General features: G+C 41.9%; 1 protein-coding gene and 1 pseudogene across 12 annotated transcripts; one reads left to right on the top strand and one right to left on the bottom strand.

Moving 5' to 3' along the window:
* The first annotated feature begins 1,099 nt into the window (after positions 1-1,099).
* Positions 1,100-27,408, top strand: Aasdh (aminoadipate-semialdehyde dehydrogenase). 12 transcript variants are annotated; one of them, XM_035452642.1, is made up of 18 exons: positions 1,100-1,653; positions 1,884-2,083; positions 2,264-2,486; positions 4,788-4,863; positions 6,707-6,974; positions 7,684-7,804; positions 8,151-8,428; positions 10,992-11,184; positions 11,916-12,157; positions 12,562-12,668; positions 13,313-13,485; positions 14,655-14,847; positions 17,265-17,380; positions 18,373-19,147; positions 21,088-21,251; positions 22,555-22,677; positions 24,407-24,538; positions 25,769-27,408. In XM_035452642.1, the coding sequence occupies exons 5-18, from the start codon at positions 6,745-6,747 to the stop codon at positions 26,165-26,167; spliced, it is 3,246 nt and encodes a 1,081-aa protein (XP_035308533.1). In that variant the 5' UTR covers positions 1,100-1,653; positions 1,884-2,083; positions 2,264-2,486; positions 4,788-4,863; positions 6,707-6,744; the 3' UTR covers positions 26,168-27,408. The 12 variants fall into 12 exon arrangements, with proteins under 12 accessions (XP_035308533.1, XP_035308531.1, XP_027246737.1 ...); XM_035452640.1 differs by having other exon boundaries at positions 1,100-1,733; XM_027390936.2 differs by lacking the exon at positions 1,884-2,083 and having other exon boundaries at positions 1,100-1,733.
* On the bottom strand, positions 3,908-4,226 carry LOC118239645 (annotated as a pseudogene).
* Positions 27,409-27,929: the final 521 nt, after the last annotated feature.

Raw genomic sequence — 27,929 nt, 5'->3', positions numbered from 1 at the left:
GAGAAACCCTGTCTCGAAAAACCAAAGAAAAAAAGAAAGAAGAAAAAAAAAAAGGAAGAACGAAAGGAGAAAAAGGAAGCAGGCTGAGAAAGCCATGGGGAGTAAGCCAGTAACCAGCATTCCTCTACACTTGGTGCTTCAGGTCCTACCCCCAGATTTTGGCCATGAGTTCCTGTCCTGACTTCTTAGTGATGGTGAAGGGACCAGTTCCCCATTTCGGCAGCCATAACAGCCGGACACGCTTTTCTGACCTTACCTTAGTCACTAAAGGTTAGGTGCCTCCCTCGTGACAAGGAACCAATCAGAAGTTAGCTGGTGGCGCTATACTGCAACGGCCTATGGCTAATCAACATAGGGCAAGCCCTCCAAGCCTGGAGGCACACCAATCCTGAGCCTGTGCATACCCCCTAGACACGCCCCTTATGCTGCCCTATAAGGTCTCTATGTAGATGCTTCACAGTGTCTTTGCTAGCCATCCGCCATGGCGGGTGGGTGAAAGACCCGAGCTAACATGGGGTTAGCTATTTATTTATTTATTTATTTGGTTTTTCGAGACAGGGTTTCTCTGTGTAGCTTTGGAGCCTATCCTGGCACTCACTCTGGAGACCAGGCTGGCCTCGAACTCACAGAGATCCGCCTGCCTCTGCCTCCCGAGTGCTGGGATTAAAGGCGTGTGCCAACAACGCCCGGCTGGGTTAGCTTTTTAAAAAAACAATAAAGCCTCATGCAGTTTGCAGCAAGCTTTCGAATCTGCCTGGTATCTGGGGAGACCCCGGAGACCTGAGTTTTCCGGGGTCTAACAATGGAGTATGATGAAATAAACTATTGGTTCCCCAAGTTGCTTTTGGTTATGATGCTTTATCACAGCAACAGAAAGCTAACTAGAAAACACTAGTTAGCAAAACACTAGCAAGGTGTTTGGAGATGCCTGCAGTACACAGGAAAAATGCTGTTTCCAAATGAGTATTTCTTGCAGGGTTTGGTACAGCAGCTTCCGTCCTCCAGCAGCTAGGACACACCCCTAGGCCAGCCTTTTCCGGCACTGTGGTGGATGATCACCTGCTCTCACGTCCCATCCGGAACACAAAATTCCCTCCTCCTTTTTGTTCTGCTGGAGCACAGTAACTCACCACGGTTGTCCCCCCTTCACGTTTATTGTAATAACTGCCACCCTTGGAAACACACATTTAATAGGTTTAGTCTAGTTCACCTCAGACTAGCTCCAATTTGGGGGTGATATCCTCACTTCAGCCTTTTGGGCTATTTTTTACCCCCACTTTAGGAACAAGGAGACTGCAGCTCAAATTTCAACCTCGTTGGGGATGGCTCGGCTCTGAAGAGCGCTTTCTGCCCTTCCAGAGGTCTCTTTTCGGTTCCCGGTGCCCACGTGGTGGCTCACAACCACGAGTCACTCTAGCGCCCGGGAATCCGCTCGCACCTGCACGCACATGGTGCACACACAGAGAGACAGGTAGGAATGTTGTCTGGAGTGTATTGTATGGCGGATCTAAGCCGGCACGGCCCAAATCTGCGGCTATACAAACGCGATCCCACGCCCTTCGTGATCAAGCGGCGCATCTGGACTGAGCCCCGTCAACATAGACACGCCCCGACGCTGGTGTGACGTCACTGGCGCCAGAAGATGACGCGGAGGTCCGGTGGCGGGGTAGCTTTACGGTTGCTGAGTATCTGGGGCTTGCTGGAAAGTGCACTCCATTCGCTTTCGTGAGAAGGTGGGGTGGGGAGCTTGCGGGAGCCACAGGTGGTGGGGCGCTGAGAAGGCAGGGCTGCTTACTTTCGGGAGCCTCCCGGGCCTGGCTTGGAACCTGTGGGTCCGCGCTATGTGGTGTCCCGAGTCACCCGCTCTACCTGGTGCCCTTCAGGTGAAATGCGTGCTCCTGCCTCGCCACCTCCTAGCGTGACCCCGAGAGCAGTGAAAGACTTTTGGAAGCCACGAGGTGCATGCGTGCTGTATATCGAGACGCAGATGGATAACTTACCAGTATTTATAATGCCCAGAATATAGAAGGAGTCCTTAAAAGCAGGATTTGTTGGTGATTTGGCAAGCCGCTCAAGCTTGATGGTATAACACAAAATCTGCTTGTTGGAATTGTCATTTTGCTGATCCTAAAAGGCCCCCTTTAAAAAGTTATAGTTGACTTGTTTTATTTTCTTATGTATTTAAAATTATTTATGTGTGTGGGCAGGATGATTGAGGAAGTCACAGGACACCTTCAAGAGTTGGTTCTCTCCTATCTTGTAGGTTCCACAGATCGAACTCAAGTTTTTAGGGGTGATGGCAAGTTTCTTTATCCACTAGTTGGCCCAAGTATGTTTGTGCATGGAATAAGTGTTTATTGGAGAGAAAGAGAAATTACATATACATAAATTCAATAACTGAAATGAAAACCTACACACGACTGAATTTTGCCACTGGGAACTTGTAAATTCAAAGTAGAAAAACTTAACTGTACAGATTTTGTGTGGTGAGTTTTGTATTAGTAAAAATGACACTTTCTCTTTTGAAGAACTTAGTTTATAGCCCTGATATTCCACTGTTATGAAGTATGTTATTAGATTATATTTTCTTGTGAGAACAGTTACACAGGTGTTTGCTTACTGGAGGAAAAGCAACTTTCAAACAGACTTTTTAAAAATTTTATTTTATATAGGGCTGCTTTTACCTGCATGTACGTAAGTGCACCTCATTCATGCCTGGTGTCTTCAGAGGGTGTTGGATCCCCTGAAACTGAACTATGGGCAGCCATGAGCTACCAACTGAGTGCTGGAATTGAACCTGGGTCCTCTGAAAGAACAAGTGCTCTTTAACTCCTGAGGTGTATCTCCAGGTCCAGACTAGATTTTTATAAAAACAAATACAATTCATAATGTGGACAATTGGGTATTTAAGGAAATTTATTTGGCTGGTCCATGTTCATATGCAAGCAAAAATAGCAGGAGGTATATCACAAAAGTTAGTACTTACAGAAATTTTTTTTTGGGGGGTTGGGGTGGCACACACCTTTAATCCTAGCAGAGGCAGGCAGATCTCTGAGTTTGAGGCCAACCTGATCTACAGAGGGAGTTCCAGAATAGACTCCTAAGCTACACAGAGAAACCCTGTCTCCAAAAAGCAAACAAACAAAAAATGAAAAATGTTTATTAAAAAAATACCATAAGTATTAAAATTATCTTCTACTTTTAAATTTGATACTTAGAAATCACATTTCAATTTTTTGGCATCCTTTTGGACATTTTCAATTTTATGTGTTAAGCCTCTTTCTTTAAACAACTTGATTAAATGACACAATTGAAAATTAATTCAATTTTTGAATCAGTAAGTACAGTTAAAGAACTGGAATAATTAAAATAGGACACTTGATCTTATTTTCTCTGATATATGTTAATAGGATTTGGAAGAAGATCTTCGATTTCAAGGAAACTAGTAGTTGTAATATTTTCTTAGCGTTGATCCCTAGTGGGTTTTTTGTTTGTTTGTTTCGTTTTGAGAAAGGATCACTCTGTAGCCCAGGCTATCCTGGAACTTACTATGTATCTCCCTGGCAGTTCAGGAACTCTTTATATAGACCAGGCTGGCCTCTGGCCTGGGATTTATCAGCTACGATTAGAGGCATATACCAGCAATACCCAGCTTTTTTTTTTTTTTTTTTCCTGAAATACTATTTGAAATCTTTTAATCTGTATTGAAAACCAAAAAACTTTTTTGACAGAGGGTCTCATTATGTAGCCCTTACCTGGTCTGGGACTCACAATGTAGACTAAGTGCCTTCTGCATGCAGAGCTTAAAGACTTGGATTGGCAACCAAGAACATATTGGTATATTCTAATGCTGTATTAACTCCTTTTTTTTTAATTGTGATTTTATTTTCTTCATAACAGGATCACCTTAGAACTGGATCACTTGGCCCTTTCTCTTCTTATCGCCTCCCAGTTCACAATCTTGCATCTCTTACTAGCCAGCATCCTCTTAGATCTGCAGTTGGGCTCAGCACACTCAAGCCTCAGCACAATCTTCTTTGTAGTTTTAGCCTTTTTTCAGGGATAGGCTTAGTCTGCCCACCATAGCCACTCTGTTTCCTGTCATAATGATGCTTTCCCTGGGCATACAAAGAGCCCTTGCCCTTCTTGTACTGTGTCACTTTATGGGGCTGGTGCTTGCCACATTTCTTGCAGAACATCCATCGGGTCTTAGGAACATTCACCATGTTGGTGGGAGCAATATCGGCACAGAAAGAAAGCTATATTAACTCCTAATACCATATTTGGGACCTAAATTTAATAGAATCTATTGGACACTTGAAAAACTATATGAAATAGGTGTGAAGAGTTTGTTTCTTGTAATTTTAAAAGGTCTTTAAAATCTGATAAATGATAAGCACTGTTTTATAGCTAGTGGGCTATAACTGGATAGGTATTGAATGAGAAATCTTTATTGTTTTTCTGTTAAAGATTGATTTGGGGTCTGGGGAAATAACTCAATGACAGTGTGCTTGCCTAACAAACTTGAGGCCCTGGGTTTAATCTCCATCACTTCAAAAAAAAAAAAAGAAAGAGAGATTTTTGTCTTCTTCTAACTTTAATTCTTACAGGAATTTAAAGACAGACTTACATAAGTTATTTTAAGTCACTATATAGGAACTTGACCACTTTATATTAATTTGTAACAAGAACTGGAGGAAAGTAAAAAATTAAGTGATGTGCTTTAAATTTAGTTGTATTGATTATTTATACTTTAAAAATTTTTTAAAAAGATTTATTTATTTTAGGCTGCAGAGATGGCTCAGTGGTTAAGAAATTGTTGCTCTTGAAGAGGACCTGAGTTCAATTCCCAACACCCACATGGTACGTCACAACCATCTACCACCCAGTTCCAGGGAATCCAATAGGCATACATGTAATGTACATGCATACAGGCAAAAATTCATACATACAAAATAAATACACAAAAAATACTTATTAATTTTTATTTTCTGTCTATGAATGTTTTTCCTGAATGCATATATGTGCAACATATCCATTTCAGGGGCCAGAAGAGATAGTAGGATCCCTAGGAGCTAGAATTACGATGCTTATAAGATGCCATGAGATGCTGGGAATTGAACCCTAGCCCTTGGGCAGCTAGTGTGCTTAACCACTGAACCACCTCTCCAGCTCCTTTATTGGTTATTCTTAAAATGTATATTCTTTTTACATTATGGTTATTTTGGTCCAGTATTGGTTTAATTGTCATCAAATTAATTTCCTTTTTCTGAGACATTGTAACAGTCCTGGCTGTCTGGAACTAGTTCTGTATACCATGCTGGCCTTGAGCTCACAGAGATTCACCTGCCTCTACCTCCCAAGTGCTGTGATTACAGACATGTGCCCTCCCACCCCCTACCCCAGCTATCAAATTATCATATATCTATGGGTTTTTTTTTGTTTTTTTTGTTTTGTTTTGTTTTGTTTTCCGAAACAGGGTTTCTCTGTGGCTTTGGAGGCTGTCTTGGAACTAGCTCTTGTAGATTGGGCTGGTCTCGAACTCACAGAAATCTGCCTGCCTCTGCCTCCCAAGTGCTGGGATTCGAGGTGTGCACCACCAGCACTCGGCTCAAATTAATTTTTTTAGTCATTGTTTTCAGCAAAGTTACCATAGGTATTTCGTAAGTTTAGAGCTTCAGTTATATATCTTTGATACAGCCTTTTGTTTGTTTTAGTAACACAAAATACTGCCCTTCTAAGGACAGTAAGAGATAATTTATTCTGAACCAAGTATGAGTGATCAGGTTCCAGGAACACAGATTTAGGTTACCCTAAATCCTTGTCCTTGCATGGAAGCAGACTATGAGCTTGTATAGATGAAAGGCAAAGGAAAGTAAAAAATTAAGACATTTTCAAAATCTGTTAGTTGGAATTAGATAGATTACAGCAAATCAAGGAAAATTGCATTCTAAGCAAGGGATGTTATCAGATGATATTCTTAGCTTTGTGCTTTGTGGATGCTAGGCTGTGGCACTTATCTCCACAAAGGTTTCAGCTGACAGTCACTGAGGATGTCGGGTGGACGTGTGTAGACAGATATTTCTTTGAACCGCCAGCTCACAAAAAAGACACACTTATTATTAATTATGAAAGCTTGGCTGATAGCTTAGACTTGTTCCTAACTAGCTCTTATAACTTAAATTAACTCATTTATTTTAATTTATATTCTGTCTTATGGTGTTACCTGTCTTCCATCTTGCACCTCCTGTTTTCTCTCTCTGTCTCCTGGCAGCTCCCTTGTGTGTAGATTCTTCTCCTCTTTCTTTCTCTCCTGCCTAGCAATTGGCTGTTCAGCTTTTTATTGCTCCAGTAACAACAAATATATCTTTACACAGTGTACAGATATCCCACAACACAGGTGGGCAATAAACCTGCTGTCAAGACATCCCAAGATAGTTTGAGTCTGCAGCATCCCCACTCTCCAGGCTCATAACATTTTCATTAGTCAGCCTGCCTTGTAGAACCTTCAACATAAACATAGCTTTTATCTGGGCATTTCCTTTCAATTTTGTTTTACAGTGCTTGGAATAGAACTGGGGGGGCACACTGGCAAGCTGTCTGTCACTGGCATAGACCCCCAGCTAATACAATCATTTTTACTAGTAGACACAATTCTTCCTCACCTCCCTATCAGTACCCTAATTTCTACCATTTCTCTCTGTAGATTTCTCGGCCACTGGTGTTTAGACAAACCTGAGTACAATGACTCTTCAGGAGTTGGTGCACCATGCTGCCTCCATGTATTTGAACAGAACAGCTGTGTGTTTTGATGAAGGCAACAGTCAGCCTCCACTGTGTTACACTTATAAGACTGTGCTGAATGAGGCTTCAGAATTATCTCATTTTCTGCTAACACACTGTGACTTTGGAGGAATTCGAGAAATTGGTCTCTACTGTCAACCTGGGATAAATTTACCCTCCTGGATTTTAGGGTAATATTTCTAGTATGAACTGATATTACTCTAAGCTAATTTATAATTTTTAATAAATAGTGCAATTTTATTAAATAACAAATTTTTAATAAATTGTAAGCTATTCTGTTTACTGTTGGATTTTTTGTATTAGTTTGTCAGTTTTCTAAAGAAGTTAAAGTACACATTTATCCTAGTATTTTTAATTATTGAATTATTATAATAATTTAAATCATTTAATTTGTGCTTATTAAGGAGAGAGTAAAGGTTTTCACTAATAAGAGTATTTAAATATCTCCAAGGTATAAAGGCCTCATTTGTCTGTCAAAAGAAAACAGCTAAAGCATTATATAACTGTTGTTAGATCAAAGAGAACCACCAAGACATCACTCCAGTCCTTGTTAAGTCTTTTAAAATGTTCTGTTTCTGTATATAAGTGTTAAGAGCTCTCTCTCTCTCTTTTTTTTTTTCCAATACTGGGCATTGAACCCAGGGCCTTGTACATGCTAAATAAACTGTACAACTGAGCTACATTCCTATCCCAAGTTATAAGAAGTTAAAAAAGAATCTTACAATACCCCAGATACTCATTGGGTGCAAGATAAAATAATCATTTAGAGCTAAGACCTGACCCTAAAGTTTGTGAAATGCTAACGAGCAATGAAGTAGAAACAACAAAGTGCTTACGGCGAATTCTACTCACTCTGCTGGCTTTGCACTTGTCTTTCAGGATTCTTCAGGTCCCTGCAGCTTATGCACCCATTGATCCAGACTCACCACCGTCACTGTCAACTCACTTTATGAAAAAATGTCGTCTGAACTATGTTCTTGTTGAAAAAAACCAGGCTAATGTAAGTCTTGGTGTTTAAATGTTTTGGAGGTGTGTGAAGTGGAAGGGAGAGAGGGGAATGGAGAGAAGGAAGAGAGAAAGAGAAAGAGAGAGAAAGAATATTTTGAGTTTATGTGTTCTCTCAGCTGGGATCTCTGATGGGCAGTGGTGGTGCATGCCTTTAATCCCAGCACTTGGGAGGCAGAGGCAGGCAGACATCTGTGAATTCAAGGCCAGCCTGGTCTACAAAGAGAGTTCCAGGACAGCCAGAGCTGTTACACAGAGAAACCCTGTCTTGAAAAAACAAAACAAAACAAAACAATTCTCTATATTAATGTGTTAATATTTGTAAATATCTCCTCTAACAGAAATTCAAATCTTCACATGAAACAGTTTTGAACTATAACATAGTTTCAGTGGAACATAAAGACCTGGTGCTCTTCAGACTTCATTGGGAAAACGGTGAGGTGACAATGCTCAGTGATAGAGAAGATAAATCCGAGAACAGCAGTGAAGAGAAGGCACACATGGACATTCGGCAAGAGGGTTGCTTGGCTTATGTCCTACATACCTCAGGGACCACAGGGACACCGAAGATTGTCAGAGTGCCTCATGCGTGCATACTACCAAATGTCCAGCACTTTCGGTCAGTTCTGTCTTCTGAATCCTTCTTAGAATTTGTGCTTTAAGCTGGGTATGGTAGGACTCACTAGAAGTCTCAGCATTTGAGAGGCAGAGGCAGATTACAAGTTTGAGGCCAGTTTGTGCTGTGGAAAGACACACTATCTCAGGAAAACAAAACAAAATAAAAATCTTTCATTTTAGCCAGGCAGTGGTGGTGCACACCTTTTTCACAGCACTCAGGAGGCAGAGGCAGACAGACCTCTATGAGTTCAAGTCCAGCCTGGTCTACAAATCAAGTTCCAGGACAGCTAGGGCTGTTACACAGAGAAACCTTGTTTCACAAACAAAAACAAACCAAAAAATCTTGTATTTTAAAAAAAGAAAAATAAATTTAAATATTTGTTCTTGTCCTTTGTAAATCTTTTTTTTAAAGATTTTATTTATTATGTATACAACATTCTGCTTCCATGTATATCTGCACACCAGAAGACGGCACCAGATCTCATAACAGATGGTTGTGAGCCACCATGTGGTTGCTGGGAATTGAACTCAGGACCTCTGGAAGAGCAGTCAGTGCTCTTAACCTCTGAGCCATCTCTCCAGCCCCATTCTTTATAAATCTTGAGCTAAATGGATAATCCTAAATAACTGATCAATGGATCTGTATTGTTTGATCTGTATATTGTCTTTAGTCCTCTGCAGACAAGGCATGTACTTGTTGACAGACAATCAGAGAACACACAAATGATAGGACAGAAGCCAAGTGCGAGTGCGTGCATGATTGGAGTTCTGATCCCAGGACCCATGTAATAAGCTGGGCATCCTACAAATGCTTCTAACCCTAGCTCTTATTTTCTGGCTGCTAGCATCTTCCCCTCACATGTTTCTGCATGTGCACCACACACACACAACACACACACACACACACACACACACACACACACACAGTCTTAAGAAATAAAAATGAGAAATAAACAGAAGGAAGATTCTACTGAAAGGAAGTCAGAATATAAGAGTGTATTATTATGAGGAATTGGCTCATATAGTGTGGCTGAAAATGTGTGGAGGCCATGTACACAGCTAGTAGAGAATCACTGGAAGGCTGGAATCCCACAGGCATGAGACTGTTCACAGCATAGTCAGAAAACACTCAGATGGGGTGGGAAATTAACTGTAGATCCAGCTGCTGCTGCTGTTTGTTTTAAAAAAATATTTTAATTTGTTTTTAATGATGTATATATGTGCATATCTATACTTGTGAGTATGTTATGTGTGTGCAGAGGCCAGAGACTGATTCCTTCTCGAGCTGGAGTTAGCGAGACTGAACTTCCTGACCTCTCAGTAGGTGCTGGAGCAGCAGTATTCTCTGGGCCAGGAAGCCATCTGTCCAGCCCTGTTTGGCTTTTCACTAAGGAGATCCAGCCATTTCAGGCTTGATAAAACTCAGCTGATTGCGGACTGGAACGTTCAACTGAATAATTCTCAAGAGTGTGTACTAAGTAGCAGCTGCCAGCCTTCTAGTCTCTAATTTCCCTCTTAAAGGGAAACCCATATAGCTAGTGATTCACATTTGTAATCCTAGTGACTGGAAGGCTGAAACAGGAGGATTGCTGTGAGTTTGAGGCCAGTCTGGGCTACAGAGTGAGTACCAGGCCAACCAGAGCTACATGTCTCTTAAAAAAAAAGAAAAACAAAGCAACAAAATTAAAACAAAAACAAAGATGAAAGCATAGTAGAAAGAGAATTCTGGAGGTTGTAATTCACTCTATCTAAATAAACGTATCATAAGGTAATCACAGATGATAAAGCCTGTCTGGTAGAAGTGGGGGTGGGAATGGTATTATTTAAAGGGCTTTCTTCTACCTATTTATTTATTTTTAAATTTTTTGACAGGGTCTCACTATGTAGCTCTGGTTGTCTTAGAACTCACTATATAGATCAGGCTGGCCTCGAACTCACAGAGGTCCACCTCTTCCTCTGCCTCCCGAGTGCTGGGATTATAGGTGTACACTACCACACCCTGCTGCCTTTTGTAAAGAGGGTTTCTAGGAGCAACAGCGCTGTTGTGGTTAATCTAAAGAATGAAGTCTCAAGTATCTGGAAAATGTGTTCTCCTTGATGATGACACTGATGCTGACTTCCTCTTCCTCCTTTAGATTTATCTATTTTCATTTCATGTGTATGAATGTTTTCCTTGCATGTATGTCAGTGTACCATTTGTATGCCTGGTGTTCATGGAAGTCAGAAGGAGGCATGAATTCGCTGGAACTAGTGTTTCAGATGGAGGTGAACTACCATGTGAGTGCTGGGAGTGCTTTAACCCCCGAGCCCGGAGCCATTTCTTCAGTCCCTACTTCCCTACTTTTCGAGACAGGGTTTCTCTGTGTAGCTTTGGAGCCTATCCTGGCACTCGCTCTGGAGACCAGGCTGGCTTCGAACTCACAGAGATCCACCTGCCTCTGCCTCCCAAGTGCTGGGATTAAAGGCGTGCACCACTAATGCCCGGCAACTTACCGCTTCTTTAGGGTCTGTGCTTACCCAGGCTTAGGTGTTCCTTATGACAGCTATGTTCTGTTTTTCTCTAGGTTACTTTTTGACATCACCCAAGGTGATGTTTTGTTTCTGGCTTCACCTCTGACCTTCGATCCATCTGTGGTGGAAATATTTGTTTCTCTGTCCAGTGGGGCCCGTCTGCTTATCGTGCCATCTTCTGTCAAAATGCTCCCATCAAAATTAGCTGATGTTCTCTTTTTCCGCCACAGAGTGACTGTTTTACAGGTACACTTGAGTAGCAACAGAAACGTATTCTTCTACATTCCTCTAACATTGTATGTTTTAGACGCTCCTTTGTATTTAATTGGGGCTTACAATTCAGAGATTTAGTCCATTGTCATGTTGGGAAGTATGGTGGCACTCAGGCAGACATGGTGCTGGAGAAGTAGATGAGAGTTCTACATCTAGATCAGCAGGCAACAGAAGACAGTGAGAAACTGAGCCTGGCTTGAGCATTTGAGACCTCAAAGCCCACCCCCAGTGACACACTTTCTCCAACAAGTCACACCTTCCCCAACAAGGCCACACCCCCTAGTAGTACCACTCCCTATGAGCCTCAAGGGGGGCATTTTCATTCAAACTACAGCAAAGGCTAATTTGTGCAGCCCAAATATTCCTGGATGTGTGGCCTTTCACTGACACATGGTCAGTTTACCAGGGCTACACTCTTAAGAGAAAAGTGACCCTCTCAGCAGCTGACAGTTGCCAGGAGCTCCTCAGATAGGGATGGGACTTTGTGCCCAGTTCCCTTCTCCATACTGGGATTTGTTCTGGCTTGGGCTTAATAAGTTTTGTGCATGTTGTCATACTCATTGTGAGTTCAAATGCTGTTCTTAGAGAGGACCTAGGTTCAGTTTCTGTCACAGAAATAATAATAAATCTTAAAAAAAAAAACAAAAAACCAAAACAGCCTTACATAGGAAGGAGAACACTAAGTGATTTTAATGTGTTTCCAGGCAACGCCAACTTTGCTGAGAAGATTTGGATGTGAGCTCATCAAGTCCACTGTCCTGTCAGAACACACTTCTCTGAGAGTGCTAGCCCTCGGTGGGGAAGCTTTCCCCTCACTGACTGTTCTCAAAAGCTGGAGAGGCAAAGGCAATAAAACACAAATATTTAACATTTATGGTATCACGGAGGTATCCAGTTGGGCGACTTTCTACAGGATCCCAGATGAGATTCTTAATTCTCCTGTGAAGTAAGGGCTCTGTTATAGTCACTAGGGTTTGTTTGGGGATGGCGGATGTACTTGATGCTGTTGAAGGTGATGGCCCATGCCTGCTAAGCATGCCATCTGCCAGGAGCTCAATCCTAACCCTACTACTAACAGGATTTGTCAGGCACTGTCACGACAATTTTTAAAACACTGTTTAAAGTTAAGAATTAAAAATCTTTCTTATAATTGGTGATGAGATCCTGCCAGACCTTTTTGTGACTGAATCAGTAACATGTGTTAACCCTTTCATCAAACTATTTCCTCAGGTGGTCTTTGAATTGTACCATAAACTGTTTTTATCTTTATTTGCTGTAGTGTGCTTTTGATAACCTGGGAAGTCTGCTCACAGGTGAATTTTAAGCCTGCTGTGGGCTGTGTTTTCGCAGACATGAATCTCCTGTACAGCTGGGGTCTCCTCTACTTGGAACAGTGGTTGAAGTCAGAGACACTAATGGTTCCTCAGTTCATGAAGGCACCGGTCAAGTATTTTTAGGTTGGTTTATATTTCTTGGTTGAGTTTTCAAAAAGGAAAATCAGATGTTTCTTTATTCATTTCATGATTATTTTATGTAGAGTGCACTTTTCAGTGGTAAATGTTAATCTTTTCATAACCATGAGATATTTAGTGTTTATCCAAATTATTTCACATGTCGTTTCCAATAATTTAGAAACATAACTTGAAATGTTATTTGTAGACAAAACTATATCTAGCAGTATGCTAAGGATTTTCTAAAACTCCTATATACTTTTAGAAATAAATTAGTTGTAGGCTGGGCGTTGGTGGTGCACGCTTTTAATCCCAGCACTTGGGAGGCAGAGGCAGGTGGATCTCTGTGAGTTCGAGCCCAGCCTGGTCTACAGAGTGAGTGCCAGGACAGCCTCCAAAGCTATACAGAGAAACCCTGTCTCAAAAAAAAAAAAAAAAAAAAAAAAAAAAGAAAAAAGAAAAGAAAAAAATTAGTTTTATCCTTTTACTACTTGAAGTTACTGTGCCTAATTTTATCAGGTAGCATAGGCAGCATTTAGAAGTCTCCTTATTATAGTCTTAGTTACAGATTTTTAGAGGTACTTTAGTTTTGATGTTGTTAAATGGATTTGCTGTGGATTTTATGACATTGGAATTTGTGTCTTTGAAAGGTGGGGAAAACAGAGTATGTTTTCTTGATGATGAGATGACAGTGCCTCTCGGCACCATGCGAGCCACAGGAGACTTTGTGACTGTAAAAGATGGAGAGATGTTTTTCTTGGGAAGAAAGGACAGCCAGATCAAGCGTCATGGCAAACGTGTTAACATTGAGTTTGTACAACAGGTAGAGCCACTAAAAGATATGGAGCTGGGTGTGGTGATGCATGCCTGTAAACATCACACAGGAGGCAGAGGCTGAGGGTTATGAACTCAAGGGCAGCCTGGGCTATATAGCAGGATCCTATCTTTATATAAAAAAAAAGTCACCGCCAGGGGTTGGTGGCACACACCTTTAATCCCAGTGCTCAGGAGGCAGAGGCAGGTAGATCTCTGAGTTCAAAGCCAGCCTACAAAGTGACTTCCGGGACAGCAAGGACTACACAGAGAAACCCTGTATCACAAAACACTAAAAAAAAAGAGAAGAGACAACATACAATTGTAATAAAAGGCATGGGTAATTCAATGTATCCCTTATTCATGTCAGGTAGATATTTTGTTTGTTTTGTTTTGAGGCAGAGTCTCTTTATGTAGTCCAGACTAGTCTGAAATTCCAAGTCCTCCTGCCTCAGGCTTCCTAAGTGTTAGGATTACAGGTGTGACTCCCCAAGCCTGGCTTGAGATGGCCATTTAAAAAAGAAGGTTTTGTTTTTGTTTTTGTTTTTTTGTTTTTTTTTTCTAGATAGAAGTTTTCTGTGTAGACCTGGCTGTCTTGGAACTCACTTTGTAGACTGGCCTGGCCTGAAATTCACAGAGATCCACCTGTCTCTTTGTCCTTAGTGCTGGGATTAAAGGTATGCAACACCACTGCCCAGCCTAGATGGCCATTTTTAAAATAAGTAAGGGGTTGGAGAGATAGATGGCTCAGTGGTTAGAGTGCCTACTCTTCTTGCAGAGGACCCAGCTTTGCTTTCTGGCACCCACATCAGACAGCTTACAACCTTTTTCTGTAACTCCAGTTGCAGAGAATCCAACACCCTCTGGCCTCCTCCAGCACCTGAATTCACATGGTGCACAAAAACTCACAGGCACACATGCATAAAAATAAAGAAAGGAAGAAAGGAAGTAACCTAAGAAAATACGTTGGTTTATTTGCTTTGGAATGTTGTGGGTTTTTTTTTTTTTTTTTTTTTTTTTATGGTAAACTCTGTTAGTAGTAGATACCAATAGCAAGCAATTAAAAAAATCTCAGGTATTTTCTGTAAGTTAATTCCCGATTTTAGACATAGCAAATCTGAGCATTCAGGAGCCCTTTTCTAGATGTCCCCATTAGTAAATGAGGTATCTCTCTTACAGGTGGCTGAGGAACTTCACCAGGTGGACTCCTGTGCGGTTATGTGGTATAATCAGGAAAAGTTGATTCTCTTCGTTGTAGCCAAAGTTGGTTTATTAAAGGACCACATCTTTAAAGAGTTGCAGAAACACCTTCCAACTCACGCCCTTCCAGATGACATGGTGTTGATTGACACTCTACCATTTACATGTCATGGTAAAGTGACTTAAAGCAGATGTGTTAAGTGTTGGAGAACACTAATGGTACTCAGATCTGTTTAACAGCTACAAATGTACTATTATGGTACTAGCACTAATTACAGTAGACCCCTGTAATTGCTTTGTGTAACTAACTCATTCCTGTTGAGAGACTCCTGTGGGCTGATGGTATTCTGATTTGCAGATAGGCAATTTTTCCCCAGTTCATTGTGCTGAGTATTAATTACTTGTGCATCCCAGGACAATACCTCACAGAAAAAAACTTAAGGAAGGAAAGAGTTGGGCTCATGGCTGCATAGTGTGTCTATTGTCTACCATGGATGGGAAGGCGCAGAGAGCAGCTCATATCAGGCTGTCTGTCTGTCTTCTTTCCTTTAGTCCCTCTGTGCACCAGCCCATATTCAGGGATGGTTCTCCCTGCTTCATTCATCCTCCAGAACATTCTCACCCAGGGGTGTCCCTCAGCCCTTTAGGTGACTCTGAATCCAGTCGGGTTGGCCATGAAGGTCAGCCATCACAGCTAGTCAGGGGTTGAATTTTTTAGGGGTCACCAGAGAAACAGAACTAATGTTTAGATGGATATATAAAAATATTGTAGGGAACTGACTGATGTAGATCAAGAGGCTGAGAAGTTTTGTACTATGACTGCAACTATCTTCCTAAGAAAGCTGGGGTTTTAGTTCTGAGTTTTGAGCCTGAAAAATGGGAGCCAGTGGTTTAAGCCCTGCAGGCACGGCATCTCTGTTATAATTTAAAAAAGAAACGGTGGGAAGGAGTCATACTATAAAACAGGGAGATTTATTAGAAGAGGAGAGGGAAAAGAGCGGGGGGTGGGGGGGCAAGGACTGGTCCCTGGGGATGAGAGAGAAGGAGAGAAAGAAGCAAACAGAAAGACAAAGAGAAAGAGACAGGAGGCAAGCAAGGCCCACTTCTTAAAAGGGAACATAGTGAATATACACAGGTGGTGCTCTTAGTGGCTGCAGCTGAGGATGTATCCTGTTAGGGCAGGCCAGTGCAGGTGCCAAACTACTAACAATTTCCCAACACACACAGTGAGGAGGTTAATTCCACACCCTCCACCCCCCACCCCCCACCCCGTTTCCTCTACTTTTTGTTGTGTTCAGGTCTCCTAGGGCTGGGCTGATAACCATTCACTTTGGGAAGACAGTCTTATTTAGTGAGTCCACTGGTTCAAATGCTAATCTTATCCTGAAATATCATTATAGATGCACCCAGAAACAATGTTTAATCAGTGTTAAACAGTGGGCCAACCCACTCAAGTTGACACATAAAATGAGTCATTACAGTGGTGGAGTTGAAATTCTGCCTAGTGTTACTTAGCTTCAAATTATATACCCCTTGGACCTTGATTTCACTATGTACCCCAGGCTGCAAAACATATACCCTTAAAAGTCAGACACAGTGTCACATACCTATAATCCCAGCACTGGGGAAGCTGAGGCAGGAGGATTATCAAGCTTGACACCAACTTGAGCTACATGGTAAGACCCTTCTTTAAAAAAAAAAAAAAAGTATGAGGCTAGAGAGATGGCTCAGCTGATAAAAATGGTTGTTGCCCATGCCTAGTTTTTTGATAACTTGATGCTATGATAGAAGGAGAGAGTCAAGTCCCAAAAGTTGTACTGACTTACACAGAACACACACACGAATTTTTTTAATTTATTTTTTAATGTTTTGGTTTTTCGAGACAGGGTTTCTCTGTAGCTTTGGAGCTTGTCCTGGCACTCACTCTGTAGACCAGGCTGGCCTCAAGCTTACAGAGATCCTCCTGCCTCTGCCTCCCGAGTGCCAGGATTAAAGGCGTGCAACACCACCACCCAGCTCACACAAAATATTTGTAAAGTATGTTTTATATGTGTATATATGTGTATATACACTATTGACTCTTCCGTACTCATGACGTCTTTATTTAACACATACTTCAAAATGCAATAATTGTTCTGTTACTTACTCATTGTGTTTTTTTAAAATTTTAGATGCATTTAGTTAGCATACAAAAGAACAGAATCCATTGTGACAGGTACCTTTCATTCCTTGTACCTCACTCATGTTTGGTGCTTTGTCCCCTTTGATACCACGTCTTGAACTCTTTAGCGTAGATAAAAAGCATTTCCTTCCCTCTAGGGTGTTACTCCCTATAGTTTTTGTAGCAGTGGCCTTCAGAATTGTATCTGTTCTGTATCATCTCTAAGCTTTGCAATGAAGAGTGTGTGACTAATGAACACACAGTGGCTCTCGGGAAAATTGATTTATTTGCTTGTTTTGTGGGGTGGAGTCAAGCCTAGGAGCTTGTATGTGCTGAACATACGCTCTACTGCTCAGCTACACCCCCAGCTGCATGTGTGATTGAGTTTAAATGTTATTTCAATGTTTGTTATTTCTCTTCATGTTAAGGTAAAATTGATGTTTCTGAGTTAAACAAGATATATTTAGACTACATAAACTCACAGCCTAGGAATAAGATCCATGGAAAAGAGGAACTTTGGGAAAAATTACAGCATTTATGGAAGGTACAATTTCTTAAATACAAATTTATTTCTGTAATTCATTCATTGTAGGGAATTTTAGTATCCCTAGTAAACCAGTAAAAATATTGTGCAAACGTTATTGCTGCCCAGGTGTCAGGTAGCATACCTTCCTTAATCCAGTTTGTATATAGTAAAGGTTAGAGTGTTTAATTAAATGTCTCCCAAAGAAATTCATTGAAAGTGAGCTAATTTAAAAGGTGTCGGTGTCTTCTTGCCTATTGACATGACTTTTCCCTAGGAGAGGCAGTGCAGTGCCTGTGCTCTTGCCATGCTAAAACCATGCTCTACAGGGTGGGCTGGCCATTGCATATTGGGATCTGTCTCATCAAAGGCATGTGCCACCAATCTGTCTCATCAAAGGCATGTGCCACCACCACCCGGACTGCAAATTTTCTTATGAAATGTTTCACAGGCCTTTAATTCCAGCACTCGGGAGGCAGAGGCAGGCAGATCTCTGTGAGGTAAAGGCCAGCCTGGTCTACAGAGTGACTGCCAGGACAGCCAGGGCTACACAGAAAAAACATGTCTAGAAAACAACAACAAAAGATAGAGAGTTTTCTGAATGGTTCTGTGAAGTGGATGCATTTGGTTAGTCTTAAACACTGAGGGCTAAATTGTTATCACTCTACTTGTAAGGCAGTTTTGAACTATATGAAATGGGTCAGTATTACGTCCATGTATCAGCTATGGGGATCTTAAGGCCTAGTTGGTAAAGCAGATGTTCCTGAGATCCCTTATTTTATGGTAGAAAACCTGCTCTAAAAGGAATAGTATCTAGAGATTATAGAGTGAATTTGTGACAGAGTTGGTGGTATAGTGATGATCATTACAATAGAGAGAATAATTTTTAATTTATCCCAACTGTTAGCATCTTTTTATGGTATCTGTGTTGTCAGCTCTATATTACTTGTTATGCTGTGAAGTCCTTTGGTCTGGGCCTTTTACATTGCCTCTCCCTTCTCTGTCTAATGTAGTCTATTCTGAGTCTCCCTGAGGATCCTGAAGATACTTTGAAGGTTCCTGATGACTCAGTCTTCCTGGACAGTGGAGGAGACTCCCTGAAGTCCACGTGGCTCCTCAATGAGATTGAAAAACTCACTGGCACGTCCATACCTGGGCTCCTGGAGCATATTCTCAGCAGTTCTATCTTAGAGGTTTACAACCACATCATTCAGACCGTGTTTACACACAAGGACCTGAAAGTCAACAACAGTCATGCTCTGAAGAGGAAACTCAGTGACATGGATCCAGAGGAAGCCAGCGGCAAGCCTGAACATCTGGAGTCTGCCTTGCCCCTTACCCACAACAGTGAGACGAATGCTTTGATTGCTCTGAGCAGAGGGAGTCAGCTTTTGTCTCTGGGTACTTGGAGGCTTTTAACTAAGTTAGGACACTGCCCTTCAGTCTGTCCTCTGGATTTAATTCCACAGACTAACACACAAGTACTAAAAGACTTAAGTCCTCCACCTCCTGATGAAAAGTTGAAAAAACCACCAGTTTCCCAGGAGGTTGAGACGATGGTGTTGCGAGAGAGGTGGAGGTCAGACACAGGCAAATGTGTAGATGCTTCCCCCCTGCTTGTGATAGCAGCTGCCAATCAGTCATCCACAACTGTGTATATCGGCTCCCACTCCCACAGAGTGAAGGCAGTTGACCTTTACTCTGGGAAGATGAGATGGGAACAGCTTTTGGGAGATCGAATTGAATCCTCCGCATGCGTGTCTAAGTGTGGAAACTTTATTGTAGTGGGTAAGTTTCTGAATCTGAGGTTTGTAGAATTAAATTGAACACACACACACACACACACACACACACACACACACACACATATATTTGGGGACCAAGGCCCTGAATATAAGCTTAGCTCTGCATTCCTGTACTCTGTGACTTTGGCAGGTTGTTGGTCTTACAGTCTCACATTATTATGAAGAAAATGGAAACTAATAAAACATGATGCTGTGGAACACATGACATTGAAGCCTACTGACCCTCAGCTGAGTCCCTGGGCCAGGAATTGTGGAGGCACTTAGCTGATGATCGAGACCTCATGCTTCTGTAGGCACTAAAGGGTTTATGTGGCCTGGCAGATCTGCTTCCAAGATGGCTCGTATACAGCACCGTTCGCATAGGGACTCCATTCTTTGTTTTGTTTTGTTTTCTGAGAAGATTTAGGTTTTGCCGCATGAGCCCCTCTGTAACTGTCTGAAGTTTGCATGGCATCTGATTTCCCTCAGAGTGGGTGACCCCAAAGAGAGTTGTAGGAGCCACAGGGTACCTTTTAAAGACCCAATCTCTATAACTGGAGACTCATTTTTTTTTTGCTTGTGTTCATTAAACATAAATCACTAGGTCCAGTCTATGCTCAGTGGAGACAATTAGTCTCCATTTCTAGAAGAACATGTGAGAAAGTGTGGGTGTATTTTAAACCCATGACAACTATTGAAGAGTTCTGGGCAGGATTAATCGAGCCTAAGATTCATTAGTACACTGCAAGGCACAAACAAAGCTCTTAGAAAGTGATGGCAACACAGAAAGTATCTTGGAAATTGAATCTCCAGAGCAATGACCTGACCATGGGCAGGACTATGTAAAATGTAGGCAGTGAAGCCATCCTAAATGGCTGTCCTTAGATTCTGTCCACTTTGTCTGATTGTGTGTGCCCAGGTATCTGTAGTGACTTCACTTGCAGGCTTTTTACAATTTCTGCATCAAGGTCTGGGCTCCCCGAACTACCTTCTCATCCATGGCCACCACCTGGGAAAAGAAGTTCAGTGTAGTTACTAAGAATACTGGCTCTTAGATTTAAGTCCTGATACTGCCATGTGGTGTCTTAGAAATTTTGCCACTTTAGTTAATCTGCTTCCATATTGTCATCCATAAGTGTGGATATAATTATGCTAAAATACTTGAAAAAGTAGGCTGGGGATGTGACTCGAAAGGTAGAATGTTTGTCCAGCATGCTCAGGGCCCTAGGTTTGATTCTTAGCACTGTATAAACCAGGTGGTGTGATAATGCACACCTGTAATCCCAGCACTCAGGAGGTGGAAGCTGACGGATCAGAAAGTCTTCCCCAGTAGGATACCTGAGGCTAGCCTAAGCTAAAGGCCCTGTCTCACAAGAAAAAAGCCCTGATACATAGGAAGCGCCCAATGGACATAGGTTGTTATTAATGTTAGCTTTTCCCAAGTACCTCTGAGCATCTGTGTGAATTGTATGAGGGAGAATAACCTGGGGCTCTGTGACACTAGATAATTTATCCAGCCGTAGCCAGGATGGCTTTGAATCTAGTTCTGCCAGTGTGGGTGTATGTGCACTGTGAGGTCAGACACAACAAAGTCAGGATGTGAGGCGCCTTTACTGACTGTCTTGCTGGTCCATAGTCCTATTAAAAAAAACAAGGGACTGCTGGATGCAGAGATGTTCACCTGTATCTCCAGCACTCAGGAGGCTAAGGCCAGGCTGGGTTAAAGATATGTGCCACCACACCAGCACTAAATCGGGATTTTACAAGAGTGATTGCTGTTCAGTTTCTGCTTTAAACATAAAGCTAAATCACTGAAAGCTAAATCAGAGGTGTGAACATAAATACATAATACATAATAAGAGCATGAATATAAATTGTCATTTAAACTAAATATTTTGTATCAATATATCTCAGTCTTATCTGTTATATTTTGTTTCTCTCTAGGCTGTTATAATGGATTAGTTTATGTTCTGAAAAGTAATAGTGGAGAAAAATACTGGGCGTTTACTACTGAAGATGCTGTGAAAAGCTCACCCGCCATGGATCCTACCACAGGACTCATTTATGTCGGATCTCATGACCAGCATGTGTATGCTCTAGACATTTATGTAAGAATTCCCCTCATCAGGGTCACACCATGAACACAGAAGTACTTGAGTCTGGGAGAGGTGTTAATATAGCCCAAGTATAACATTTGGTCTGGAAAGAAGTGATAAGTTAAATATAAACATCTTTAGGCATTTTTGACTTCCTTTCAAATAATTTCTACAATATGCAGAACTTGGAATGATCATAACAGAAAAGTAATCAAAGATATTTTTTTTAAATAATCAAGAATCAAAACTCATTGGTATTAAGCAGAAATAAAGAGTAAATATAAGTTAATTAGAAAAACCCAGATAGAAAAAAAAGGGGGGGGCATAAACACAGGAGGAAGTTGGCTGAGGATGTAAATGTTGCAGGTCTTTAGTATTCAAAACAATGAAATGAGATTGATACAGCAACATATAGATTACAGTGCTACAATGACTGACAGTCTCATCCGTGAGAGAGGTAGCAGCCTGTGTGATAGGGAGGACAAAGGAAGACAGTTGGAGGGCTGGGGGTACAGCTCAGTTGGTCCAGTGCTTGCCCAGTATGCATGAATCCCTGAGCTCAGTGCCTCGAACCATACAAACTAGCTGGCATATGTGTAGTCCCAACACTCAAGAGGCTCATCCTTGGCTACATGCCTAAAAAAAAAAAAATAGGTGTTCTGTGATTCACAGACACACATGTGCACACGAACAGTAAGTAAAAGTAGTGTGGCTGTGTAAATCTCAAATTGGTTTATGTGGTTTCATCCTGGCAAAATAATCAGAACAGAGACAGATATATACACCAAGTTGTTCATAAGATTCAGTAATTGATGTCTAACAGTTTTTATTTTGAATATAGTGTATCAAAAATATTTTTAAGTCATTTTATAGAATCAGTGAAAGAAACATACCAAGTTGTGTGTTCAGAATGATTATATGCCCATGTACTCACAAACACACACGAACACGCAAGCACACCAGTTGATCAAAAGGAAAATGCTAATGTGTTATCAGTTATTAGTATCAGTGATACCCTTTGCTGCCCCTCTCATGGTGGGGCATGCCTGAAATCCCAGCACTGAGGAGGCAGAGGCAGGAGGATTCCGAGTGAGTGAGTAGGGAGGGCAGGGGAGAAGAGAAGAAAAACTTCATTGCTCTGGATGCTGACAGCTGCTCCATGGTGCAGCATTTGCAAGGCTCTGAGTTCAATCCTAGCACCTCCAGAAGGAACAAAACAAAACATAAAGTTGAAGCTAACCAAAACTTAGCTATAATTGTATATGGATTTGTTAACAACAGGCATCACCCAATTAATTCAGATTCCTATTTGCAGGAAAAGAAGAGTGTCTGGAAGCTAAAATGCGGAGGGACGCTCTTTTCTTCTCCATGTTTGAGCCTGAGTCCACATCGTCTCTACTGTGCTACACTTCGGGGACTCTTACTGGCTGTAAATCCTGTAGGCATACAGTAACCTGTTGATTTGTAACCTACCTTTAGTTTTAATTTTGATGTTTGACAGGTTGAGCACTCTTCAGTTAAATATAATCCACATATTAGCCGGGCGTTCGTGGTGCACGCCTTAAGTCCCAGCAGAGACAGGTGGGTCTCTGTGAGTTGGAGACCAGCCTGGTCTACAAGAGCTAGTTCCAGGACAGCCTCCAAAGACACAGAGAAACCCTGTCTCAAAAAACAAAAAACAAAAACAAACAAAAAAAATATAGTCCATGTATTAAAGAGCTAGAATTCACTTTAAATGATTGAAATTACTTGGAAAAACAAGGAAACATGAGTGCATGTGTTTAGGAAACATGAGTTCATGTGTTTATTATATTTGTTTCTTCAGCTACTTTTAACCTTTAAAAGGATTTATTTAGTTTATGTGTATAAGCATTTTGTCTGGATGTACATGTGCCTGAAGTGGTCAGAAGAGGGCATGGGATCCCCTGGAAGTAGAATCACAGATGGTTGCTAGCTGCAGTGTGGGTGCTGGGAATCAAACCTGGGTCATCTGCAAGAGCACGTGTGCACTTCATCCCTGCGCCCTCTCCAGACTCTGCTTCTAACCTTTTTTTTTTTTTTTCTTTTTCTTTTTTTGGTTTTTCAAGACAGGGTTTCTCTGTGTAGCTTTGGAGCCTATCCTGGAACTAGCTCTTGTAGACCAGGCTGGTCTCGAACTCACAGAGATCTGCCTGCCTCTGCCTCCTGAGTGCTGGGATTAAAGGCATGCACCACCAATGCCCGGCCTGCTTCTAACCTTTTTAGACAGGGTTTTCTCAGTCACATTAAGGACTTCTTGTCTGTCCCTCACAGTGGTGAACACCTTTAATCCCAGCACATGGGGCAAAGGCAGGTGAACTGCTGAGAGTTCCAGGCTAGCCTGGTCTACATAGTGTTTCAGGATAGCCTGGGCTACATAGTAAGACCCTCCCTTAAAAAAACAAAACAAAACAAAACAAACAAAGTAAAACAAAACCAAAACAAACAACAAAAAGTTTCTTGTCCATTGTAAGGTTAGATCTTGTTAATATTTTCCTAAACGATTTTAAAATCGTTTTTTCCTTTCTAAGGCTACATCTTAGCTGCGTGGTGGTGGCATACACCATTAATGCCAGCACCTTGTGGGACAGAGGCAGGTGAATCTTGAGTTCAAGGCCAGCCTGGTCTGTAGAGCGAGTTCCAGAACAACCAGGGTTACTCAGAGAAACACTGTTTCAATAAACCTAGGAAAGCAAAACAAAAACTAAACTGAAACTTGAAGCTAGATTTCTGTGTTAGTGTTTGCTTTGTTTTATGTTCTGGGCTGAACCTTTGTCCTAGCGCCCTCATAAGTAGCACTGATTTTCTGTGTGCATGTGTGCTAGCTTCATCAACGGTGTCCATGTGTCACTGTTGCTGCTTAGCTCTAGCCTTGAAGATTTTCAGTTCGTTGTAAAGTGGCTCTGCAGGTAAGGGCACTTGCCACCAAGTGTGACAGCTTGAGTCCGGGTTCCTTCCGGCATGATGGAAGGAGAGAATCCATTCATACAAGTTGTCTGTCCTCCAGTCTCTACATGTGCCCTGTGGCATGTACATACACACGAACATGTGCATGCACACAGCAAACAAACAAGTGTAACTTAAAAATGGTAAAGGTCTTTGATGAGTAAAATGAGTTTCAGTGCTGTCAATTGCTTTGGCCACAACAGGCTACTGGGAGTGAAGTTTGGAAGCACTCCTGTGGAAAACCACTCTTCTCTTCCCCTCGGTGCTGCCAGCGGTACGTTTGCATTGGCTGTGTGGATGGGAGCTTGCTCTGCTTCACTCACTCAGGAGAGCAGGTGGGATGATCTAGTTCTGTGTGTAACCCTACCCCGACCCCCTAGCCCTGGAGACTGAACCCAGGGAGTGGCTGTTCCGTTATTGAGCTACATTCCCAGCCCTTGTTTGATGAGTCTTTCCCTCCCTCCCTTCCTCTCTGCTTAGGTGTGTAGGTCTGAGGTTGATGTGTCTTCCTCATTTACTCTACCGTATATATGTGTACCACAATATATATGTGCATATATATGTATATACTTTTTAAAATTCTTTTGATACAGGGTCTCACTTGCTATCCTGGAACTGGTCTCACTGAGTAGACCAGGCTGCCCTAGAACTTTTGCCCTCCCCCTTTTATAATTCATTTATTTGTATTTTATGTACATTGGTGTTTTGCCTGCATGTATGTATGTGTGAGGGTGTTGGATCCCCTGAAACAGGAGTTACAGACAGTTGTGAGCTGCCATGTGGGCACTGGAAATTGAACCCAGGTCCTCTGGGAAAGCAGGCAGTACTCTTAACCGCTGAGCCATCTCTCCAACCCCTGTCTTGTTCTCTTGAGTGATGGAATTAAAGGTGTGTGCCACCTGGTAATGTACAGATTTTTGTTTAAAGCTCTAAATATTTACTTAACTCTTTTAGTCCAGTTCCATCTCACTTTGTTTGGAAAACTTGAGTTAGACCTTTTTTTTCTCGAGTTGGATTTGGAACCAAGGCCAAGTTCTACTCCCTGTCCAAGATTGTTTTTAATAACATATATTGAAGACCTAATGCGATTTTTTTCTTTAAACACTGTGTCTCTGAACATACCAGTAGAAACTCTCAAGTATGCTCAAAATTATTTGTAGTGTTGTAGTGTATCTTGCCCTGTTTTTTTTTTAAATAATTTATTTAACTTTATTTTATGTGTATTGGTGTGAAGGTGTCAGATCCCCTGAAACTGAAGTAACAGACAGTTGTGAGCTGCTGTGTGGGTGCTGGGAATTGAACCCGGATCCTCTGAAAGAGCAGCCAGTGCTCTTAACCACTGAGCCATCTCTCCAGCCCCTTGTCCTGGTTTTTACCCCTGGAGCAGTCTAGTGTGAAAATGCTACTTTCCAGAAGCTGGCATTATTTCTGCTATATGGAGTTACCAGGCTGTCTCCATCTCCCATCTCCCCTCTCCCCTCTTCTGTCTGTATGAAAAAATCTTCGAAGACTTAAGGAAGTGTTGCAGTCGGGTGAATGACTAATTATTCCCCTTTTCTTTACAGGCATGGAGCTTCTCTGCTGGAGGACCAGTCTTTTCATCGCCATGTATCTCAGCAACAGAAGAAGAAATATTTTTTGGTTCCCATGATTGCTTTCTCTACTGCTGTAGCATGGAAGGTCACCTCCGGTGGAAATTTGAGACTACAGCGAGGGTGTATGCAACACCCTTTGCCTTCAGTAACCAGAGCTGTAGCAGTGAAACCCTGCTGGCAGCTGCCTCTACTGATGGGAAACTGTGGATCCTGGAGTCTCAGAGTGGAATGCTTCGAAGTGTGTATGAACTCCCTGGGGAGGTTTTCTCTTCTCCTGTGGTCTGGGAGTCGATGCTTATTATTGGGTGCAGAAATAATTACATTTACTGTCTGGATTTATTGTGTGGGGACAAAAATAATCAAGTGTAGTCCTTGTAAATATGTATGTGTGAGATAGTTGGAAACGTCTTTATAAAGCTATGTGGCTGGTTTTATATTAAAGATTCTATTTTGGTTAAGGAATTTGTTGTACTTCAGTAGAGAGCAGCCATGTTTATTTCCTATGGAAGCAGCAGGAGATTTCAGGAAGAGAGGATCAAACACCTGCTATGGGCTTTTTTAAATAAGTTTTTAAGATTTATTTTATGTATATGATGCTCTATCTGCATGTATACCTGCAGGCCAGAAGAAGTTATCAGATCCCATTATAGATGAGCCACCATGTGGTTGCTAGGAATTGAACTCAGGACCTCTAGAAGAACTGCCAATGCTCTTAACCACTGAACCATCTTTCCAACCCACACTTTTAATTATGTGTGATGGTGTGCTGAATAGTTTTATGCCCACATGACACAAGCTAGTCATTTGAGAGGTGGGAACCTCAACTGAAAAAAAAAAAAAAATGCCTTCATAAGATTGGGCTGGAGGCAAACCTGTAGAGCTTTTTCTTAATTAATGATTGATGGGGGAGAACCCAGCCCATTGTGGGTAGTGCCACCCCTATAGGCTAGTGTTTCTAGCTTCTTTAGCAGGCTGACCAAGCCCTGAGGAACAAGCCAGTAAGCAGCACACCTCCATGGCCTCTGCATCGGCTCCTGCCTCCAGGATCCTGCCCTGTTGAGTTCTTGCCCTGACTTCCTTCAGTGATGGACTATGGTGTGGAAGTGTAAGCCAAGTAAACACTTTCTTTCCCAACTTGCTTTTGGTCATGGTGTTCCATCACAGCAATAGTAACCCTAACTAGTTAATTGTTATGTTTTAGATACATTTGTTTAAATTGGTCAAAAGGATGCTGTTCTGGTTTGAAAATATCCATCAAAACACCCCACTGTGGAAACATCACCCCACTATGGCACTTAGGGGTGGCACCTTTGAGAGATGACTAAGATTAAATGAGGCTGTGTGTGTGTGTGTGTGTGTGTGTGTGTGTGTGTGTATGTGTGTGTTTGTTACAGGGGTGCTGCTGACCCTAGGGCCTGGAACTTTGTAAGAGGAGAGACCAGGGCCAGTGTGTAGTATGCTCTGCTTTGCCATGTGATGCCCAGTGTCACCTTGGATGGGACTCTGCAGAAGGTCTCTGTCAGTAAGGGACGTATTACCAGATGTGGCCACTAGTCCTTGAACACCTCAGACTTCAGAACTGAGAACTAAATAAACCTATATTTGTTACAGTCGGTGTGTGACATTCAGGCATGGGCAAGTGAACAAAGATCTCTAGTAAAACACTAGTTCCTGCTGTGGTGTAAAGTGGTTTGTAAACTGGCTTAGCATTTGAAGTCAAGATCTGTCTTCATCAGCGTGCCATTGTGGGTGGGCATTATCCAACTAGTGAGTGTCTGAATAGAAGGTGGCAGAGGAAAGAACATTGTCTTCTTGAGCAAGGCTCACCATATTCCCAAACCTGGACACCACAGCTCCTGGTATGGGAAGGAGACTCAGCAGCAGCAGTCATATCCCTCTGCTTCTCAGGCTACACCATCAGCCCCCTGGTCTTGTGGTCTCTGGCCTTTATCTGAATTGAACTATACCACAGGTTCTGCAGGTCCCTAGTGTGCCAACAGCACACAGTGGCACTTCCCGATGTCCATAACCTCATGAACCAGTTCTTGAATGTCATCTCATGTGGACATTAGTTGGTTGCTTCTCTGGGGCAATCCTAATAGTCTTTACATTTCACAGGAAGTAGACAGAT

Source organism: Cricetulus griseus (assembly GCF_003668045.3).
Source record: "Cricetulus griseus strain 17A/GY chromosome 1 unlocalized genomic scaffold, alternate assembly CriGri-PICRH-1.0 chr1_1, whole genome shotgun sequence".
NCBI lineage: Eukaryota > Metazoa > Chordata > Mammalia > Rodentia > Cricetidae > Cricetulus > Cricetulus griseus.
Note: the sequence above shows the minus strand (reverse complement) of the source record. Positions and strands in the feature narration are given on the sequence as shown.

What these genes read in the sequence shown, in the direction of transcription:
- Aasdh (XM_035452643.1), top strand. Translation starts at nt 6,745, where the DNA reads ATGACTCTTCAGGAGTTGGTGCACCATGCTGCCTCCATGTATTTGAAC. An exon ending in CACCGGTCAAGTATTTTTAG is followed by an intron (nt 12,669 to 13,312) that starts GTTGGTTTATAT and finishes TGTCTTTGAAAG; the next exon opens with GTGGGGAAAACAGAGTATGT. An exon ending in TCTTACTGGCTGTAAATCCT is followed by an intron (nt 22,678 to 24,406) that starts GTAGGCATACAG and finishes TGGCCACAACAG; the next exon opens with GCTACTGGGAGTGAAGTTTG.